At 34.3% G+C, this 24,519-nt stretch overlaps 1 protein-coding gene across 6 annotated transcripts in view; it reads left to right on the top strand.

The window, feature by feature from the left end:
* LOC100645544 (myc box-dependent-interacting protein 1) overlaps positions 1 to 24,519 on the top strand; it is a 132,590-nt gene that overhangs the window by 65,556 nt on the left and 42,515 nt on the right. The window contains exon 2 of one of the 6 annotated variants that reach the window (XM_048409627.1): positions 13,491 to 13,572. The exons of the other annotated variants lie outside the window; for them this stretch is intronic. Coding sequence (XP_048265584.1) covers positions 13,491 to 13,572 — 82 coding nt within the window. The remainder of the gene's footprint in view (positions 1 to 13,490; positions 13,573 to 24,519) is intronic. 6 annotated transcript variants of the gene reach the window in all.

A 24,519-nucleotide genomic window follows, 5' to 3' on the forward strand; every position in this document is an offset into this window, starting at 1 on the left:
GCCAGCTTAGCTATTTTTAAATCTATTTCTAAAAACAATTTTTAAAAACAAATTAATCAAAAAATAAAAGCAGTGGAAGGATATCACATCTCGCCAAGACACAGTGTTTCCATAGTCACGAGAAATCTTCGATTTATATTTGATAACAGTTTTTCTTCCAACAAACTCTCGTGTTAATCGGATCGTGTTAATCGCTACCTTGCAGCACAAGTACATAATTAATAATGGTTTTTATATTCTCTTCAGTCGAAGGTCGATCGTTCGCGGAGCAAGTTAATCAATATTCCAAGAAATGAGTAATAATGTTTAATCATGGTTAATATCTCGGTGAATCGATATATTTAATGATGGCTTGGTCTTAAGGTTTTATAACGGTGGAGACGTGCTGTTGTGCGTGAATTTGCAGACTTCGGCTTATCGATTTGCTCACCGACGATACACACAGTTAACGGGAAACTAAACCGACGTGACTTTACTTTAGAAGCAAGAGCGAGATGTTTGATTTTTTAATTGATACGTTTTACACGAGAGATGTTCGTTCCGCGATAAGACAAGCCGATGCTGTTACACGTTTTCGCCATCTTATCTCGAGCCAAATGAATGTCATCTATTTAACAACGCGATCTCCGCATTTTCTTGTTCTTATCAGGCTCCTGTCCATTTCTATGAAAGTAGGCGTGCCTGTTCGTTTACGCATAAATTTGCCGCACCGATAAATTCATAGTAAACGACTGTCTTCTTTTGTTCCCTGCAATTTAATTAATATAATAAAAAATATACCACGGCACGATACTTCGTGAAATGAAAGCTATTATAACATTTATAGCTACAATGTGATTATAATATAATTAGAAAAAGATATACAGTTAATCTTCGTACGCCTCGTAAAAAGGTCATTTTTATTTAAATAAATCATATACGTGTAATATCGTATAGTATATCATTATCATTTTTAATGATAATATATCTTTGTAACAGGTACTGCGTTAGATGAAAAAATATGCTAACAAAATACGACGTAAATTAAAAAAAAACAAATATTTGATTTTATAGTAAATGCACGTATCAATACCACACATTGGACATTGAACGTTCCAAACTAAGCACGATCGTGTCATTTACGACCCACAGTCATTGCACATCGATCGTTCTCCTTTCGACATTCTTCTCTTCTCAACCCACCTATTACGTCTCTTGTTTTTCTCAATTTCATTCGCATCGATGCATGTTCTTCTTCAAAATTATCAGCGACAGATTCGATATCATTAAACACAATCTAAAAAGCGTGATGTATTGGGTTGTCCGAAATGTTTCTTTCGTTTTATAAGGAAATAATAGACGCACAATTTTTTTTGTTTTATATTAGTTTATTGAATTATCCACGAACATAATAATAGAAATATAATGGATCATACGTAATTCAATAAAATAATAGATAAACAACAATTTCTGTTTTATGTTATCATCTTATAAAACGAAAGAAACTTTCCGGACAACCTAATACTTACAGAATTCCACGTGATGTTCAATGTTATCAGATTGTGGATACTTGTGAGTTTATGCAAAGCAGATGAAAAATGCGTAGAGTATATCCAATGTGCAAAAATATATGAAATATCGTGTATGTGTTTCTGTTTGTGAGAAAGTTTATGCCTGTTTTTCTGTTTAACGTGTATATGTCCTCGTGCTTGTGTAAGTTTCACGGTTATGGTATTTATATATCTTATGTATATATATGGTATATATCTTGCAGAGTAAATCAATAGGCAGAAAAAAAAAATTTATTTGTATATAAAATATCCAAAAGCAGAGCTCGTCGAAAAGAAAAAACGAGGTATCAATAAATAAATAAATAAACAGCTTTATATATGTATACATATGGTATATATCTTGCAGAGTAAATAAACAGACAGAAATAAAGAATTCATTTGTATATAAAATATCCAAAAAGCAGAGCTCGTAGAAAGGGAAAAACGAGGTATCAATAAATAAATAAATAGACAGCTTTGGATAAGAGTCTCTTATTCAGGGCCGGCGCAAGGCAGGTTCAGCGCGTTCGCCGGAACCCGACTTCGCATTTTGAGAGGCCCCGCGGTCTACGAAAATTATCCAATTAAAAAACACCGATTTTGATTAACTTTTAACAGAATAATGATAACAGATGCAAGACATTTTTATAGTAGCGATGATTCAGTTTACAGGAGTGAGAAAAATCATGAAAGTTCAGTGTAATTCCGTAAAGTCCTCATATCCTGGAAACTACTTTAGATAAAAAATCCTGACGCTTTCAAAGAAATGTACTTTTTAGAGAAATTAAACTACATCAATAGTTTTTTGCAAAAGTCATATATGATTACAGATTTTCTATTTTCATTGAAGTTTTTGCCCCTTGAATGCGAATTATGCATGCGAAAAAATATTACTTGTATTTGTTTAAAAAAACTGCTTATAAAAGATATATAATATGTAACAGCATTTGTAAATAAATAATTCCTCGTTGTAAAATTTAAGTGTAGGATTTCAATGTGTATTCAGGCCCCGCAAAAGGTCACGGCAGCCCTGCTCTTATTAAATAGAGAGACAAAATAGTTGGGATAATGAAATCTTGGGATAGTAGAACAGTTACTTTTCCGATAGGAAATCTCATTTATTCAAATACAGATTAAGATTAATTGACAGTTGCTTTAAATATTTATGGACGTCATATAAGTTTGACTGCTAAGTCACGTAATTCTCTCAACATAAGCAACGATTGCATGGAGTTACTTTCTTCGATGATTTTTCTCGAATGTCACGAATTATTATTTTTTCGTTTGTGTAAAATCGTAATTATCGGTGTCTTTATCGCGACGAAACCATTTCATCGCGTCAGTATATTTAAGGTTTTTCTATCTTGTTGCCAGCTTCTGACGAATCTACGTGCTTTGGATGATCCTCAGTATCGTGTTTTCTAATGTCTGTAATTGTAGCTTTTCCAACGCCGTGTATCTTTGCTTATTCTGTTGCAATTACACCGCTTCCGAGTTTTTAATCGTATCATATTTCTAATTCTTTTAATAATTAACAACAATTGTAATAATTATAACAGTAATAATTGTTTCTAATTTTTATAATCACGAAGAAACACGGAAAGGTATACGTTGTACACAAACGCTGATTAAATATGCACATATTTGAAACGGAGAAAGATATTCGTTGCTGGGAAATATTATGTTCGGATAAATTAGAGTAGTCAGAAGCGGCTAAAAGAAGGCAAAAGAAATTGTAGGCCGTGTGAAAAGGGGGAGGAAACTGTGATACATTACTATAAAGAATGTAGGGAGGTAAATAGACCGCGAGACAGACTGGAGAAAGTGAAGGATGAAAGATACTGTGAAGAAATTGGCTGAGGAATTTAAAAAACACAGACAAGTCCAACGATAGTGTTAAGTAGTAATAAGGTAAAAATAGAGTAGAATAGGTTGAGTAAATGGTCAATTAGACAACTAAGGAGCGATAGCAAAATAGATATGATAAGTATGAAAGGATAAATGAAAGGAATTGTAAGTGAAAAATCCATTTTTAGACAGCTAAGGTCGAAATTAAATAAACAGTAATAAATAACAATAATATTAGGATATTGTGATAAGAGGGGCTCTACTCTAATGAAATACTCAAAGTATAGTACTTGTTACGAAATCCAAGTTCTATATTTTATTTATTTACTTTCATAAGAATACAAAAAACTACGAGTACTCAATGAACATTCTAATGAAATACTCAAAGTGCAGTACTTGTTACAATATCCAAGTTCTATGTTCTATTTATTTAGCTTCATAAGAATACAAAAATCTGCAAACACTGTAATAAAATACTTAAGGTTTAGTACCTTTTACCATACCCAGTAGCTAAACGAAATCCAAGTTCTAGGTTCTATTTGTTTACCTTCATAAGAATACAAAGAACTACAAGCACTCAATGAACATTCTAATAAAATACTCAGAGTATAGTACTTGTTACGAAATCCAAGTTCTATGTTTTATTTATTTACCTTCATAAGAATACAAAGATCTACGAGCATTCAATGGACATTCTAATGAAATACTCAAAGTATAGTACTTGTTATTATATTTAGTAGCTAAACAAAATCCAAATTCTATTTTCTATTCATTTACCTTCATAAGAATACAAAAAACTACGAGCACTCAATGAACACTCTAATGAAATACTCAAAGTATAGTACTTGTCACGATATCCAGCAGCTAAACGAAATTCCAATTCCATTTTCTATCCATTTACCTTCATAACAATACAAAAAAATAACGAATACTATAATAAAATAGCCAAAGTACTTGTTACAATATTTAGTAGCTAAACAAAATCTAAATTCTATTTTCTATTTTCTATTTATTTATCTTTCCCAAGAAGAAAAGTTTGGCTAAAAACTCGCAGTCTGATTATTACGAATTAAGGTCCATAAATGACCAATAGATCGGTCGTGTAAAACTATCGGATGTCTGACCGAGGTTGATGTCCGAACCTCGCGCCAACATTCCGGCTCGCTGCTTCCTAGTGATTTCTTCGGCCCGCCTCGCGGTGCCGGTTCTAGAAAAACGCTTAGGTTGAAGGTCTGACACGTGGAAGGGCCTCACTTTCGTTAAGAGCTGTTGCTGTTGCCGCTGCTCTCAACAGACGAGCCACGATTGCTCTTCTCGTGATTTTTTTTTCGTGCCAAGTGAGAAATGGGTCATTTTTTATCCGGCTATTCGAGTTTACTTGTTCCTCACGTTGCATAAATTCCTTCTCGCTTTGATTTAGGAAGCTTCTACTAGGTTACTTCTACGTAGTTGCTTTTATATAATTTGATAATGTAAATATGATGGTAGAATATCTATTCGCAACAAGAATGGCTTCCTTAATTTTTATTGTTTCTTTTCTATAAAAAATTTTTCGCTATCTTTTTTCTTTTTCTTTTTCTTTTAAATTGCAATTTGTTCTGGAAACGTTCAACAATTTTATGTGACTTAATTGTGCTAGTAGAACGTAAGTATTTTCCTAACAGTTCATATCGTTTTTATCGTAGGATTGTTAATTCGTTTGGACGTCTTTTAATTAGTCTCCACAAGACAGATTGGCTGTGTAGATTATGTGCTAGAGTATTTAGGTAATTAGATTGCCTCCGTTTTGTCTGTTTCTTATTGTCAGATTTAATTGCAAACCTCTTATTGCTTCTGAAATCTTAACGAAGATTTATTTCATACGTACATACATAAAAATACATTACACGTTCTCTTATTTTTATATTCATCGTTTCCTTACTTTCGTGTCTTGTGTTTCGTAACTTGCATTCAGAAGCTCGAGTTTCAATTTTCTTTTAAACAAGTAAACACGCGTACAAAATCTCGTTACGTTTCGCTTTCTTTCTCTATTATCATTTCTACGTTGAAGAATAACTAAAATCTACTCTTTGAAAGTTTTCTACTAGTGTTAATCTTTAGAAATTGTATTGATTTACGTTATTTTAAAATTATATGCCTGTGTGTGTGTATGTGTGCGCGCGCGTGTATTCATAATAATAAATAAATAAATGTTTTGAAGCACTAGCTTGCATATATATAGGGTCCTAACGATTGTCTAATATGCTATCTTTAGAATAAGTGTGTGTTTACGAATTTGATAAATAAACTATATGCTTGATAACATATATAATCTTCTAGTTTCAATTTTCGCGTGTTGTACGCTTACAGAAACTAGATCACGAAGTATACAACATCGATTCGTCATTTTCTAGAATTATTTTCGGATCTACTTCAAACTTGACCAACTTAACCACGATATTCGAGTCTCGTAACAGCGCTAATGAAGTTTCAAAATGCCTCGTGTGACACGTACAATATATATTCGTAAGAGGATTTAGTCCACAAGTGGCCGAATATTTTCGTCAAATTCTTTTTATTGTCCAGATTTACTGCTCGGCTATTCGTTTAGCGTGAAAATGATTGCACAATTTCTAACAGAGAAACTTGAGTGTAATTACAATTATTCTACATTTCGGAGCTATCTTAAGATAATCCGCTGCGAAAACAATCCTGCCCACAGGTGACCATAAATAATATTCCAATTCCAAACAAAAATACAGTCAGATATCTGAGCATGATTATGGACAGAAGAATGACAGAAACAGCACATCGTAGATAAATCCTGTTGAGGTTATTAGATGTATAAAGAGAGAAAACACGTGGATAAAGTGTAAAGTACAAAATATATATATTTAATTTAATAGAGAAGTGTAATAATAAGTAGGAATACAATTTGAGCTGGTCCAGATTCGCACGTTAGCAGTGTTACCTTATAACTGAAAACCTCGAAGCTAACGTCGCTTGTCTACTGTTTATGGTCTGCCTTCATGCTAGTCTTTTGTCTATATGCTGTCGATGGCTTCAGCGCTTGAGAAAACTAAAAAGACCAGATGTAGAGTTTTTGTAGAAGTGGTGACCACTTCAACAAATCCAAACAACTGAAATCAAAACTAAAAGAATTCTACTGGCTCATTGGCAGACGCAGCAACTTAAACGTGCAGAGTAAAATAATGTTATATAAAGCCATATTAAAACCTGTTCGGACCTGTGGGATCCAACTATGGGGAACAGCGAGTAATTCCAACATAGAAATTCTCCAACGATTCCAATCAAAAACTCTAAGATCCTTAATACATACACCTTGGTATGTTACCAACGAAACAATAAATCGCGACCTTAATATACCCACAGTTAAGGAAGAAATATCCAAATTCAGTAACAGATATATAAGAGTTAACAAGCACCAAAACCCATTAGTTACCCGATTACTTGACACAACGGATCAGATCCGCAGACTAAAAAGACATTGCCCTTTAGATTTAAGCATTAGATTCAACTAGAATCAAACATACTATAAACACTTATAATCCAAGTTACAATACAACGCTAGAATAATTTACTTATAATTCTCAATGAGAATTGATTGTAAAAATTCCACCAAATAAAAAAAAAATCTTAGGACAATCGTCAGATCGGATCGCTTTGTGTGCCTGTGTATAACCACAGAGAACCAGAATTGAAAATCCATGCGCGAAAACTGTGTGCAGTAAAATTTCGTCGCGTTAGTCAGAGACTGCCGCTTTACATTTTGCATCTGAAACAACGATTTTGTCCGAGTGCATAAGCACGCACGAAATGGCGAAATGGGGGCATCATGGCACAATAATAGCGGTGCAACGAGAGATTCGCGTCGTCTTGCTCGTCTATTAATAAATTTAGGAGAGGACCATCTATTTTGGAAACGATAAGTCCGCTCGAACAGACATGCCACTATCCGATGAACATTGTTGCGCCGGTTGAGTCCCGTCACAGTTGAAAAGTTGCATCGTAAAAGTCAGCGTCTCGCAAAAAGTTGCAAAAAATCACCTTGAACTCGTGCCAAAGCGGAAGCAGAAAAAGCTTCGACCGTCTTCGGTATTTTCGCTTTCGTTCGTTTACAGCGAAAGCATTTCTATTTATAGAAGAAACAGCAGAGCGTTTAGTCGAAATTTCCATTCGCAAACTGAACTCGAGAAACACACGCGAATTACAGATTTTTCTATTTTATTTATTATTTTCCGCGTACTATTACCTTGTTCCCTATATTTTTTTTTTCTGTTACTTGTTATGCGTGTTTCGTTACTGGTTACGTGATTTTTCAAATTTACTTGCAAATACGTATATCGTCGTAGCGCGTTGCGTGCCGTGTGAAATTAACGTCATGTCGTCAGAAAAAAAATTGATTCTGTTAATACAGTTGCAGCATAAAAAAAACAATAATTACACGCTTATGTATATTTTCCTTCAGATGCATCTCGTTCGAGCAATTAAACAGATAACCAAGGTGCATTGGAAGCTTCGTTTTTGTCGATTTGCTTTTTCGTAAGATCGTAATAAACATAATGATTACAGTTGGTTTTTTTTAAATCACTTTGTTATACTCAAGGCTAGAACATTGCTCGTAGTAAATAATTATGTGAAATGTCGTTGAGTGTTTCATTCTTATTTCCTTTTCTAATTGAACTTCAATAATTGTACCGAAAGCGCGATCAAAGTACGACAAAAACGATTATATATTTCGAAAGTACAAGTATTTTCAAAATGCACGTTAAATACTTACATTCCAGCTGGCTGCTAAAACGAGCAAAATTCTCATGCAAGGAAGACTAAAAAGAAAACACCCCACTGACCTCACTAAAGAAATAAAATAGTCAAACTCGAAGATGGTGTCCCACTGGGGGTAGCCATCCACATGTTATTTAACAATTAAGTTAGAAAAATTTAACAAATGTCCAGCTGGACAAATTGTAAAGTACAAATTAAATAATAAAATAAAACACACTGTTCCTACAAAAAGGAGAAGATTCTGAAAAATTACGAATTCTGAACAGAGTGATATTGTATTATTAATAGACATAGAGATTATGAAATAAAAATAATTGTCAATTGAATTACATTGCTGTGATACGATACAATATACAAACACTTTTAATATACAAAATATTATCGGTAAAACCTTCCGATTTGACTGTATCTTTAACCATAAGATTGTCGATATGCAATAATACATTTTTTACTATATATTATTATATTACTACAATTATTTTTACAATTACAATTATATTATTATATTACTACAATTATTTTTAAATTGCACGTTAGATGCTTACACTGTTCCTACAAAAAAGAGAAGATTCTGAAAAATCTCAGATTTTGAACAGAGTGATATTGTATTATTAATAGACGTAGAGATTATGAAATAAAAATAATTGTCAATTGCGTTACGTTGCTATAATACGATATAATACACATAACATTACAATATAACGTACAAAGCAGTATGAGCGTAATTTTTCGATTTAATCTTATCTTTAAAGTACAAGATCGTACATATACGATAACGTCAATTGTATAATAATTCGAGTAATTGTAGACGCATAGAACGTAGCGTGCAATTGAATAAAAACCTGTTTCAATGTTGTCCATGTGAAGGCAAATTAACGTGGAAGAGTGAAGAGAGTCATTGCATATGCGGGTCAGCTTTTAACGTAAACGGGTTTATATTTCGTCTCTGCTTGGTGTAACACATGCTAACTGGCTAACGGGACACGCATCGACCAAACCGGACAAAAATCGTGTCTCTCTAAAATAGGTATATAGGTAGGTAGTAGGACAAACTTACGAATATCACGATACAATATAAACCGAAAGCGAACTTTATAGAACAATTTTTTCTGCTTTCTGAAATTTGTATGCTGCTTCATTTCAAATCGTTGATATTACGTGCTCTTATATAGTGGAAGATTATTGAATTTGTAAACAGGACTGTTCGATCAATACGATGAAATGGCAATCGGAAGGTTACTTGTTCACATAATTCTATCATTTAGTGACTCACTTGTTAATATAATTCTATCATCCAGTGACGCAAACAAAATCTAATTTATTATGTACGTAAGTTCAACTTCTGTTGGAGATATCGCTACACAAATTGTTGTTAGATAATGGGCTAAATCGCGTTAGTCAGCTGCTTCGTCTTGTTTGTCAATCTGTGTTGATGGAAATTGTCAGAAGCTAATATTCCTCAGTTGATAGCAATTAGCTTGCTCGGTAGTCTTTTACAAACTGCCAGATTCTTCGTTATACAGCCAAGTCTGGCTCACTCATTTGGTTCAAATTTCACATCGCTCATTCCTCTTAGTCTCCTTGGATAAAGTCTAAACTGAATAAATAAATAAATAAATTGATATGCTTGTTATCCAGGACTATCAAGAAGATTGTCTTCTGATCTTCCAGCCGTTTGCCCATTGCCTTCGAATTTGACAATTGCATTGCCTGGCATTTCTGCCTTCTCACAATTTTCGCTTTCCTTTCTAGCGTACAATTTTATATTTACGTGTTTTTCTCCGCGAACACTTGAGGCAGATTATTTTTATCTTCGAGTCACGTAATAACATCACCTACAAGTAGCCTCTTCCGCCGCCTAATAACCAAATTTGGCTTTTGTAATTCCCCGCCAACGTTCACGTATGACTCATTATAGATGGCATATTTCGATAAGAGTGTTCGATGAATTAAAACTTCTATCTGGTTGTCTTCTTATCTTCTAACGTAACATATAAAGGCTTATAATGGATGCAGTTGTCGATAACGTAGCTTGCTATCTCAGCTTATGCTCTGCATCTTCCACGTAATGCAGTGGTAACAGAGAAACTTGTACATACACATTGTCTTCCAACGAAGCATCTTTTTTTTTTTTTTTTTAGTAGATTCTACATTTTATTTCCACGATGTTAATTTTTGTAATCGCATAAAAGTACTGCCGAGTAATACGGAATTTATTACAGTAGAATCTAATTAATGATTTAGGTTCTAAATAATTAATTCTAATTAAGAAATCGATTATAGGACAATGTTATATGCAAATACAATAATAAATATAATGGTGTGTAGATGTTATATTTGCAGTCATTGTATACATATTTAACTATCTGCTGACCCTTCTCACAACCATGTCGATTTTATAAATGTTCGTTTCAAGGCTCGTTATATCGATTATATCGATTCCTGATAATACTGTGCTAAATACATACATAACAGGTCCTTTCATTTTATCGGAGGAATAGGATTTGTTCGGAGAAATCGTTTGCAGCGACCGATTTCCCAGATTCTTAACAAAGTATACTTTATACTTTTTAAACGTAATTGCTCCTATCGCTTTATATCCATAGCCTCTAATCTTTTTTTTAAATGAATTTTAAATGGAACGTACTATTTCACTTGCAAATGTAGATATATAAGAAATGCAAGGGTAAGATGTCGTAGGAAATAACGAATTTTGTACTTTTTTTCCAAAATCAAAGGTAATATAATTTAATTCGTAATTTTTAATTAATTAGATCGAAGTTTCTCCATTATTCAATACGATTATAACGTAGTATACTGAAGCACGATTATAGGAACAAATACAATAAAAATATAGTAAAACGCTGTTTATAACAAAAAAATTATCTCGTGTTATATTCAATAAAATGTAACGCATTTTAATTATGAAAATATATAATAAAAATATATAATAAAATGTAAATTTATTGAACTTTGTTATGTCTCATTCATTGTACATATATAATACTTTGTTTTTAAATATATTATATTTTATTGTACACTCATTTTCACAATGGAAGAAATTATTTTCTACTTTCAAGATTTATTATGCAATATCTTGCTCACTTATCATATCGATTTCTAATATGCCGTGTTAAATACGTCTAACTTCCTACATAGCACATTGTCCAAGCTAGAATTTTACTTTTCCCTTGCAGTAAAAAAGAATAGAAAAAATACTCGCCAAATATAGACTAGTCATTGCGACAAACAATTCCTTTTTATGCAAAGTAGAGGCCACCGGCTTATCTTTTATTTCGAAACAGATATGGATGATGATTCATAGGGAATTGCGATAAATTTAACAACACAAATTTAGCAGTCCATCTGTTTGCTCAAAGACAGTTTATCGTGCATATTATTGCGCATCCAGTTCGTTTATAAATACAATAGTTCGATCACTACATATTTTTCGAAAACGATCGTCCTCCATAAATTAATAGATTTAATCGCGTAAAATATATTCAATTATCAGATTACATAAAGAAAATTACGTTATGTTATGTAGACATATAATTAGATTATAACATTACTATATCGAATTAATAATACCGTTTATTTAATTTTATTTAATTTAACTATGCCGGTGATACATGATTTTTCTTTAATACCAATGAGTTTCATTCTTTCCTGTTTCTTTTCCATTTGTCTTTATTCGTCGATTTTTTAATATTGACGCATCTTTTCGAAATTATCGTGTGATAATTAGCATACGATAAATAGCATGTGAAGCGAGCGCAGAAATTCTGGCAGTTCGAGATGAGATTATAAATGCCGTAAATATTTTTGCATGTACTTCATTTCGCGATATAACACGCAATATCTAACAAATATAATAATATTACTTTAGAAATTTCATGCGAGTTACAAGAACAAGAACCTACTGCACGATGCGAATGATAGAGTTTATTATCCAATAATGACTAATCTTCAATTGCCCGAAATATAATTTATTAAACAGCAAAATCCACGGTTCGTTCATGTTTATTAAAGAAACGAAATTGCCCGATAAATTAGTGAGACGTTAACGTTTAGTAGTTAGGCGCGTAGTATATTCTCCTATGGCGCCATTAAATAACCTTGCAGTTAATGCGATTTTAAACGTACTAATTAAACTAGAAAATACATTTTTACTTCTACCATTTTATATTCACCACCGTGTATACGTTACATTATCGCGATATCTCTAAAATACAAATTTTTCATATTTCATAAATTTTCGTAAATTTGTTAATATTCGTGCAATTCAATAAATGACCAATTTTTGGTAAAATATCGGAATATATATTGCCTCTCCTGTGAGAAAAGTAATGGTTCATTTACGAAAGCCAATAAAATGTACGGTTTGATTAATAGGTGACTTTGTAGAACACGAAGGAATCACGAGAATTCCTGCAGAGAGCTCACGTTTCCTTGGCCATTGCTCAATATGCTGGATAACGGTTACACACGTTAAGTAGTTTTAGCCAAGCCTAACCCAGGGTTAGTCACGTTAGAGCTACGATTCAGAGGATTAATCTACTTGTTTTCTATCGTTACAGTGAATCCTGCACGACTTCTTCTTCAGTCTTTTCCTAAATCAGTTTGAAATTTAAATATGAAATTTCAATAGATATTTCTTATCTATCGAATACAACATAAACAGTGTAAAATATACAGAGAGTGAAATATTAGTAAAGTAAGCGGCTTATTGCACTATCGCTTATTCGTTCAGTCATACATTTTACATTTAAATGTTTTTCAACGTAGTACGTAGTGTACGAGTCTAATAATACTACATAATGATAATAAATAAATAATGAATAAAATAACAAATACTCCTAATAATACAACAGTCCACGTAATATACGTCAGAATGAAATTTTAGTATGTCAGATATTTTTAAGCGGAGGAAAAGATAAGGATAATGTGGTGTGGTAAATAATCTTATTTACGGAAGTACTTTATATTAGTTCAGTTTATAATACTCCAACAGTTCACATATGTAATATCCAAAGAAAAGCGCAATGAAATTTTAGGATAACGCCGGATATTTTTTAACGATTTTTAATACAAATAAGTGAAGAATAAGAATAATTTATTATGGCGAATAATTTTATTTGCATAAACGCGTTATTACTATAAGATATGTACATTTTTGTAAGTCATCTATTGTTGATAAATTACATATCTCATCGATAATATATAATAATTTGAGCCACGACAAAATAGTTTCTTAGTAAATTTTGAGTATTTGAAGTGCATAATCGTTTGCAAATAATTGAAAAAACCTCTCGATAAATGTTCCAGTTTCACTCGTCCACACAATAGAATATGTTGTGGAAGTGAATCGAGGATAGGCCATGTCTCGCACATAGCTCGAGATAATACCGTAAGTTAATCGCATGTGATATCCAATTTTAATTTAATCAAGTTTGGCGTCATCCAATTGAATTGAATCGCCCTTGAAGATGACTTGCAACTAGATCGGAAAATGAAATCCCTTCTCTTTTTCATCACGCTCGTATACTGGTATCGGAATTTGCTTTAAAAATTGGTTAAATTCAATATCAATCGTAAGGAGGAATTATGAATAAAATTATTTGCAGAATTTTATTGTACAGGCAGTTTTCTATAATTTTACGTCAAGCGAGACAATTAGTTGAATTTGTACAATTTGCTTGTATATCATTAACGTAAATTTATCGACGTCGTTAATTTATAATTTCTGACTTGCAAAATTTCACGCTCGTGTATCGACTTTTAAATTCTAAAAATTACGTTGTAGCACAATATGGAAAATTCTTATCGAGTAGCGAAAAAGTGTGTTGCTCCCCTTGCCAAACCTAATTTAAATCGATTAACATTGTCCGATGAACCGATACTTTTGATCAGAATGTTTGCTGTAAAATATCGCGATGTGATACGTAGACAGAGAAAGTTGCAACAATTGTAATTATCTTTCACTTTCGAAAAAGATTCGCTTCAAAAGAATACGTGGTCGTGTATTTTCACAGCGAAAAATGGCGAAGAGCACAAACTCTGTCGGTGTTACACGCATCACGAACAGCAAACCATACGAAACCATGCAACCTCTCTCGAGACGATCTTTCATTGAATTCAATTGAACGTACTTGGTTGCCAAGCTAGCTCGTTCAAACGAACACTATTCGATTCTGTCGCGTAAACGAGTTAAAAACGAACATCCATTCGGTGTGGTTCGTCGCAACGACCTGTTCTTCGTATTTTGCCGGTCGATAACAAAGGATTTTCCTTTCCATACGACACACGTTAGCAAACGAAAAGGAGAAGTTTCATTGTCAGACACGTAGATTATTCCTTAATCGTTCTTTACATAACATTGTACCAGATTGGATCATCGTCGTCTCGATGTTATAGCCTTCTCTGCACGTCTGATCCGGAACACTGCGAAGAAAACGCTCGTATGATTTTTTATTCTGATTCTTATCTGTGAATTCTTGACAATTTCCCTTAAACACAAATAAATTTCTGTGAAACACGCGATCGCGTTTGTGCGATTATTACACGGACGACTATTATTTCTCCAATGGGATAAACGTGTTCGTGCTACGATCACAATATCGTTGAACCACTTTACCGACTCAAGAATAATAAGAAATGTAATAAAATATAAAATATGATATAAAATGTATAAAAGAAAAAAAAATTAATTTTATATACAAGTATAGTATTTGTCGCCTTCAAATGTTACTGACTTTGCCACAGTTTGGTTTCTGAATTTGGTAGAATAATTGAAGAGTGATTGTAAAAAACACTATAAGTGCGAAGATAGAAAAATGTTGATTTTTCATTAGAAAATGCTGTAGCGTAGAATCGAAGCGCAATTTCCCTTTCTGAATAATTGAATGATAGAATGTGGTGTCACAACGTTGCCTCTGTGGAGGAAGATGTAAGCAGCAATGATCATTAGCTAATCGTTTCTTGGCTTCTGCATTTAAACGAACATGAGTTTTCTTTATAGCTAATCGCAAGAAGTGACACGCATAGAATTTTCTACTTATTATTTCCTATTTATTATTCTATTTGCTATTTTCTAGACACACGTTTCTTTTCCATGCACTTTGGATTACGTTCGTGCACGAGGTTTCTTTTTCCCCTGAAAAACTTGTTTCACCTATTTGCCACTTACAGAGTTTTCTACGACCGTTCTTTGATCGAACACGTAAAAGCCGTAAAATTGAACGAATAAATTCTGGAAATAGAGGTTCGTAATAAAAAGGATCATTCCGAAACTCGTTTACTTTTTAGATGACGAGGCACGATACACATAATAATCAGAGGCGAAACTCGGATTATGGTCTAATGCCTCGGATCATTTCTGTCTCCAAAACTCGTATAACTACTGACTGAATTTCTTTTGCAACAAAATATTAATGTAATCGAACGATCGAGTCAATCTCCCGACTTGAACTCACTTGAACATCTGTGAGATTACCTCAGACGTTAACTGGGAAGTTAATCTTTTACAAATATATAAGAAAAGCAAAAAATTTCGAAAATATAATGTGAAATATCGACTGCGTCTTGCGTTCGATTAATTGAATATTCAGTAGCCACGCAGATACTACGATGCAGTCATGAAACCCAAGAATTACCAACATCTCACTCGATTATTTTCTATTTTTCTAGCTTTTGTTACAAGTTTCCGCACTAAAACCGTCGTGTTACATAACTCGAGCAAAGAACGTTTCCTAACTCTCGTCTCAGCTTCTGTTTCGTTCATCCGGTTCAACGTTAATCGTAATCTCGCTCGACTATGCAATCAAAGAAAGTATATTGCAATTTCGTGTATGGATTGTCATCTCTTCTTACCATTTCTGATTTCGTATTCCAAAATGTATCAAAAGATGAAAAATATACCGTAATTCCCGAGCGATCGTTCAAAGTTTCTTAACGTCTTCTCGTCAGCAGCTAAGTGTATTTATCGCGCGTAAGTGAAATCGCCAAAACGGCAGAGTGAGTCGCAGCGAAGTTTTAGCGGTCGTGAACGCGTTAATCCCAACGATGAAGAGGCGAATGGTCATCGTTCGAAAATCGAACGGTACCTCGGCCCTGGCCGTCTCTGTTCGATCCCCGAGAAATAGCTTAGCTTCTCTAGCGACTGACTAGTGGGACATTGTCTGTGGAGAAGGTCGGCGTACCTCTCACCTTCGAACAGACGACCGTTCCGCAAATAGAGTCGGCAAGGAGCTTACGTAATCGGCGAGTACGCGTGGATCACGCTGCCTTCGTTTTCTCATCTGGCGGTCCTGCGTCCTGGATAGACGTTTCCTCGAAGCGGAGCCGCCAGATTCGACACGAGTCGATCGGGAACGTTCGACAGGTGAACGCAGAGGGTCGACGAATTTCGATGGCTTCTCTCGCATTTTGGCGCCGTTCCAACAGTTTTTCCTCTTCGCGCACCGCCACTGGCTGAAAAACAAACGCGTCGCCACGCAGCGCAAACGAATATGATCGTTCGAACCGAACGACATTAACATTCGCGTCACGCGACTCGATTAACATTTAATTGGCCCAATTATCCGCTGCCGCGTTTTCAGACGTCGGGTAAGCTTCCAGCGGGCTGCTTCGAAAGCTTCCTTATACGGACGAATCAGGAAGTAGCTAGGCGTTGGCGATGAAATTGGGGATTTAATGACACAGTATAGAAACTTCAGAGGTATCGACTGATTCGTTTAATTCGATCATTTCTGAATTTGATAAATTTTTCTGTGCGAATATTCGTACACTATCGTTGAAGACGATATCCGGTTCGGTTTTTATCTACGTCTTCTATTTACATTTCATTTGCACAATTTTTAGTCACACTTGTTCGATTTTTGGAACACTTTATTTATAATTGAGCAGTGCTCGCTGAAAACATTGTAGGTGCCAAAATTGAGAAACTTTGATCTTTTATTGGGAAATGTTCCACGTAGCAATGAGAATATTGTAGCATAGAATTCAACTGCAATTTCCCCTTTTGAATATCGTAGTTATTAATAATGTTAGAAGATGGTATCACGATGTTGTATCTATAGAAAAAAGTATAAATACCAATAAACATTAGTCAATTGTTTCTTGCTTCTGTCAATTGCTGCTGTCTATGTCGTTTATCCAAACGAATGGGTCACCGAGTTTTGTCTATAACTAAGAACTCACACGCACAGGCTTTTCTACAGACGCACTTTTCTTTCCCTTCAATTTGGACTACGTTAACGCACAAGATTTCCTTTTTTCCTGAAAACATGTTTCTTCCCATTTACAGTGTTTTTTTTTACAAACACTCTTCAATTACCGTAGTTACGTGCGATAGAATATTACGAAGCAATAAGGAAGCCAGGAATTGACGAAGAAATTGAGGATTTGATGGCGAGTACAGAAACTCGAGGTACAAGGCGATTCACCTAATTCGCTCGCTTTGAGCCAGCAAATCCTGCTGCGCGAATATTCAGAAACTGTCGTTCCAGGCGATATCGAGCTTGATAATTTTGATAAGATGTGTTTTAGGGAGATGTTATATAAATCTCGAAATGCAACGACTTTGTTCTTCGGAATTATCGTAGTTACGTAGGATAGGATATGATGAAGCAATAAGGAAGCTAGGAAGAAAATGAGCTTTGATGGCGTCACAGAGCCATAAATTAACTATAGAAAAACCAATGGGATCTAACGAACATCCCGCAGGCCATCAAACGGCAACGTAGATAGTGTTCCAGTGTCAGAAAACAGCAACAGCACGGCCATCTCTGACATGAACCCTGGCGACACCCCCGTCGATATCTTCTCCATAGGAATCAAACCCGTAGTTTATAAACCTCCCTAAAATCAGCTCTCGACATTCTCTGTTCTAACACTCTGAACCGTCACTCTGTTGGATTCGTATAATAAATTTTACCACTAAATATACCTAAAGTTCAATTTTTTACCTTATTTGTGAAACGTTCGAACTGCGACGCGAGATCACCGGCGATCTGTCAATTTCGTGATTTCTTGTGTCTTCTACGTGACAATGGCAGAGCAATTCACCTAATTGGCTCGCTTTGGTCCAGCAAATCCTGCTGCGCGAATATTCAGAAACTGTCGTTCCAGACGATATTGAGACGCTTGATAATTTTGATAAGATGTGTTTTAACGATATGTTATGTCAATCTCGAAATACAGCCGCCTTTTCTTCGTAATTATCGTTGTTACGCACGACAAGATATCATGGCGCAATTAGATGGATCTTTCAAGGCTGATATGCAATAAAACTGACACTTGTAATTACAAATCATAGTTCAAGCTCGCTTCTAAGTTTAAGGTTAGTAATTCTACTATCAGAGCTGCATATAATGCTAATGCAGAGTTTAAAAGAGGCATTGGCGATTGATATGCTAATTGCTGTCGGTTCTCTTAGTCTTTTTCTAGCGACACTAGCTTCAGATTGAAGAACGAAGACGCGAATATTCTATAAAACCCGGAATCAAGATATTTCTCCGAAATATCATTATAGGAACAATAGGAACAGGTTTTCTATGACGAAGGCAGAGGAATTTTAAAGATACGGCGAATTACTTGGACCGAGAAGTTTAAAAGGTTTAGCGTGGCTTAAAGCAAAATCATATTTAGCTTAACCAGAGAAAACGAACATTTTATACGTTGCTAATAGCTAACAGTTACACGTTGCTGTTTGAATCACTGTAAAAAAATAGAAAGACTCGCGGTGACCTTCGTATCCGAATCAAAAGGCGAAATAGTAAAAAGCCAATTACCGTATAGCGTGACTTTTAGTAGAGACAGTTTACAAGCGATTTAATACGACCGATGTAAGTGAATCACTCCGTAGATACTTACATACGTATGTTTAGTAAGAAAACAAAGAATTCGATGCTTATCAGATAAGTAAATCAAACAATTACTTTTATATATCAGTTTAGTTACTGTCATATATCGTATGGTAGGTGAGATTCTTCCAATTCTACAAAGTGGTAAAAATCTCACTTGCATTAGAGAGATATGAACATTTTAAAACACCAGATTTTTACAATGGAATTTTATTTTCTCCGAGATTGCTACTATCGTAGTATACATTTTTCGAAACACGAGAAACTCTGGCATTTGACTCCGTGAAGAGATTGTCGAGATCAAATTTTCAGATAATAGAGCAAGCATTCCTCTTAAATTTTATTTAATTTTCTGGTTATTTAATATACCGTAATTTGCTGTAAATGTAATAATTTTTTTTTTTATTTGTTAGAATATTTACAATCAATTCTCGTTGAGAATTTTCAGTAACTTCATTTGGCGTGATACAATGACATGGTTTATAATAGTTTATATTGTTGATTCTAGTTGGATCTAAGGATTTAATCTAAAGGGTATTTTCTCTTTAGTCTGCGGATCTGATCCGTCGTGTCAAGTAGTTGGGTGACTAATGGGTTGTGGTGGTTGTTGACTCTTGTGTTATATCTGCTTCTGGACTTGTATATTTCTTCTTTGACTGTGGGTATCTTGAGGTCGCGGTGGATTGTATAAATGTAATATAGATATTAAAAGAGAAAGGAAAATTTATTTGGTCAAAGAAAAGAGATTGGGAAAATTATTAACTTGTTTCAATATCCAATTCACATTTTTTTAGCTGCTGAATTGCATACATTTTTCAATACGAATACATCTGTAGTATTACATTCGTCTTGTTACTTTCATTTACAGTTTCGACGTTTGTAAAATTTCCTCCTAAACGAATGATCTATAACAAGGTTCGATTTAATTTTCTATATGTCTTCTATCAGTGATGTTTTATTTTACAGTAGAATCTATCCTCTACTTATAATATTTGTTTTGAGAATGTGAGAAAAATTAATTTTCCAAATTAGTCATAACGTTTGTAAATATATCGAGAACAGGTCAATTATTTAGACGTATATTTTAAATATTAAATATAAAATTTAATACTTACAATATTTAAAATTTAAATATAAAATTTAAATATAATATATAATAAAAAATTTATATATAAAATTTAAATATAATATATAATAAAAAATTTAAATATAAAATGTAAAATTTAAGTATAAAAAGGAATACAAAATTCTGAATAAAAATATAACAATTTCTTTCTATCTAGTGTCTGTTCTTATCGTCCAATCTTCTTCACAATCGCCGATTCTTCCACTAGCCGACGTTCCAATAATAATCGATCGTTGCGTCAATCAATATTCTCGATAATCGAGGCTGTACTGCAGCGTTTAAACGCAAAAATGCATCTGTTACCATAATATATAGCGGACATTCTGTTTGTCTGTGTTAGAGAATATTCTAAAATTTAAATATAAGAAACTTTGCTCTACTACTTGAATAAATAAATTACATCGTTCGAGCTCTGCAAACACCATATACATATTCATAGGTAGTAGGACTAATGATTGGATTTCTTCGATCATACCAATAGTCATAGCAATATATAATATAATAGTCGATGCAAATTCGCGCGTCTACGGAAACGCAACTGCAGCTGTTGAGGTTTCATCTTGGAATAGAGAGAGCAAACGCGTGGATGAATGTATTATAGAAATTCTTTATTCAGAAATGTTAGAGATTAGGATTTCCACTGGTTTCTATCTTGTATGATAACGTATTGATAGATGGATTTATTACAGTGGATTAAACAGAAAACGATGATCATTTAACTTGAACTCAATGCAGTGGCGTGATATCACAACTCTCGATTAACAACTCTTCACTCTGAACTCTCTGGTGGCTAACTGAACGATCAACAACTGCGGTGCCGAGATATATTGATAGTCGTTAGGCTTATTGAAGTTTTCCGACTCTTTCAGCTTGTCGACATTTGCGCTTTATCGTCCACATTGTCTGTATGTCGGCGATCTTTTCGCGGTACTCTAATAGAGACGAAAGAAGCCACTGTAAAGAAAATCGTTGTGCTGAAAACAAAACACTAGAGAAGATGTAGAGTTCTCCTAGAAATTTCTTTTTTATTTTAATTTGTACTTTACAGTTTGTCCAGGACATTTGGTAAATTTTTCTAACTTAATTGCTAAATAACACGTGGGTGGCTACCCCCAACGGGATACCATGTTCGAGCTTTAAATTTGAAGCAGGTGGTGGGCAGTGGTATTGGAAAAAACAATTTTTGTTTTATTATTTAATTTGTACTTTACAATTTGCCCAGCTGGACATTTGATAAAACCAGTGATAACAAAAATTGTACCTGACCGCGAGGAAGAGCAAAAATAGTGAAAAGCTAATCGCTAGATAGGACGAGTGTATGGCAATTTATTGACAGATATTGGTGGAATGATAGCGAGCGTAGGTACGAAATATTTCATATAGTTGTAATATTGCAAAATATTCAGTTGCAAATTGTAGAGAGAAATAGGTAAAATAAAATGAAAAACGTCAAAGCTCGATTGAAAGAAAAGCACGGCGAGAAACGAAACTACACAGTTGGGACACTGACTAAAAGTTTATCTGAAACGATATTTTGCGATAGAAGCGGAAGAGAATATGAAAGCTTTTTCAAAAGCAGTCGTTCGAATAAAAAGAAATAAAATGTACACGTCCGATCTCCTGCGTGCTATTATATTATCTTCCCTAAATAACGAAGGATTGTAAAAAGAAATAAAAAGCAATGGCAAAATGAAAGGAGCGGATCCACGCACAAAACTTCTACTCTGTAGTTGCGCAGGAAAAAATGCAATTTTCCACAGAAAATTCGCACAGAATTTGAGTACTCGAATGCAGCATATACTGGATGTCCCGCGTAATACGATTCAATATGTTTCTGCCATTTGCAGCCACGCAACGAAGAATGTTTTCGACCATACTTTAACACGTTGACTGCCACGCGTGTTTTCAAAGAAATCTCCGTCAGGACACGCGTGCAACAGAACCAAGCGTTCTCAGCTAGGTGCTCCCATCGATATTTTAGTAATACGAGTCGCTCATGTGGTGGTCTCAAGAATTATCTTTCATTTCGTTTGTTCGCAACATTAAAACCACTAGCTGTTGTTGAATATAACGAAGGAAAGTGTGGTATAAATTATTCCGACCAAATGTTTTTTTATGCCGCCACAATTAGAAAAGGAATCAAATGGTACAGAAAACTTGGCATTCAACTCCTTCTGGGAACTTCTGTTGTAAACGCTTTGACGGTTTACAACATTGCAACAAGGAAGAATATAAATATTAGAATACTTAGACAATTATTAGTTGCAAAATTATTAGGGTTGTCTGAAAATACAAAAAATCCTTGTCTTCGACGGAGTCGGCATAATATCGCCGTTCGGAAAAATGATTCCGGAAGAAGCATTAGACGCGCGTGCAAACTATGTTATACGAATAAAAGACGTCGAATGGACCGAACAAAGGCGCAAAAGAATTTGAAGAAAACAACAACTTATTGTCCAAATTATCCCGACCAATCTTAGCTATGTATAGAATGCTTTAAAGTTTTACATTCTAAATAATTTTTTAATAAACCATTTTCGTATTACATTTATAACAATTTAACAGTTTTATTATTATGCAATATCTTTTCAAATACCGACGACGATCCTTCACAAGTAGTCAAATAAGCGACACCCGAATATGGGTTACGCGGCCTGACCAGAAACTTTGATGACTCCCGAATACAGGTGTCGTAGCAGTCAAGTAATTCTGAAATTAATATAAAAATTGTAATTTAGTGATATGATAATAATTATTAAAATAAATAGGAATACGCTGAAACACCTGTCAGAGGATTGCTATGGAATGGAAAAGGAGAATTAGTCGAAGAAATACTCTAAGGGAAGTATTAAATGGTAGGAAAAAAGAAAAATGGTCAGTTGGTTGAGAAAGCTGGAAAATAAGAAGAGAGAGGGAGAGACAGATGAAGATGAATAGGATAAGGACTGGGATATGCCTGAAGAATGGAAGAATGAATGAGAGTTAAGTAATGAATGTTGTAAACCATTTCCATTCCCTGACCTTGAGGCTGGAATTACTGAGAAAAAAATAATGATAATAGTAAAAATAACAATAAAGAAACAAAATAGTAAAGTACACACAACAGTAAAATAGCAAATAACAAATGTTACGAGTATCACGTGCATTCTGTAAGTGTATCTTTGAAGCTTCAAATTTCCTATGAATACATAAACATCTGCGATCCAAAATATCAAAACTAAATGCTACGAGTATTATAATATGTATTATAATATATTTATATACTAAATATGAACATGTACTATAAGTACATATCTCTCTTCATATCTCGGTATTGCGTGCATTTTGCACCTTCAAACGTGGATCTAGCTTTTTTTTTTATTATTATTTAATTTGTACTTTACAATTTGTCCAGCTGAACATTTGGTAAATTTTTCCAATTGCTAAATAACATGTGAATGGCTACCCTCAGCGGTATACCATCTTCGAGTTTGACTATTTTATTTCTTTAGTGAGGTCAGTGGGGTATTTTCTTTTTAGTCTTCTTTCTATGAGAGGTATAGCTTGGATCTAGTTATCACAGAAATGTCAGCCTCGCGGAGGATTTTGTTGCTTCGCGTGCGACTTAAACGAGGCTTCTCCAGCGTCGATATATCCAACAGGTGTCGGAAGGAAAGGTGTTGCAGTCGAACAGGTAACATTCACAGTGCGAAATTTCTCCGCGGTCGATGGCTATTGTTTCGTCACTAGACGTCCTTTCGTAATGTCTCGCCTTATTGCACAGGACGATGGTATCCACGTACGACGACGACGACGACTAGCATTCGTAGAAACACTTGTAAAAGCAATGGAAGAATCCGTGTCGAATACCAGTGGAGAAGAAATTGAAATTCGAGAAGATTAGTAGGAAGAAATCTCTCGGACGAACATTTCAAGCTGATTCGAAAGTTACAGAGATCCGTGAAATGAAATTCAATCCGAATTGTAGCGTTTCTACGCTTTGAAACAGCACGCTGAATAGACGCCGCTTTCATTCTTCTTTCATACGCGCATCAATAAACAAATACTTTTAAAACTATTTATCCGCGTATGAGACAAGAATGAAAGCGGCGTTCATTCGCCGTGTTCCTCCAAAGTGCAACTGTGTAAATTCGGTTTAAGCAATTTTAGAGACCGAACGATACGATAAAAGCTGGATTATCCGAGATAGCGTGCATTGAACCAATCTAGGATAATCGAAAATCTAGGATAATACGGGAAGGTCTATTAATGTTTGTAAATCGTATAGTAGAATGGTAGGAAACATTTTGATAATGTAATATCGTACATGTGTTTAGGTTTAATTATTTAATCGGTTGAAAGTTTGCTTAACTAGGTTTATTAGTGT

This window comes from Bombus terrestris, chromosome 10 (assembly GCF_910591885.1).
Source record: "Bombus terrestris chromosome 10, iyBomTerr1.2, whole genome shotgun sequence".
Classification (NCBI taxonomy): Eukaryota; Metazoa; Arthropoda; class Insecta; order Hymenoptera; family Apidae; genus Bombus; species Bombus terrestris.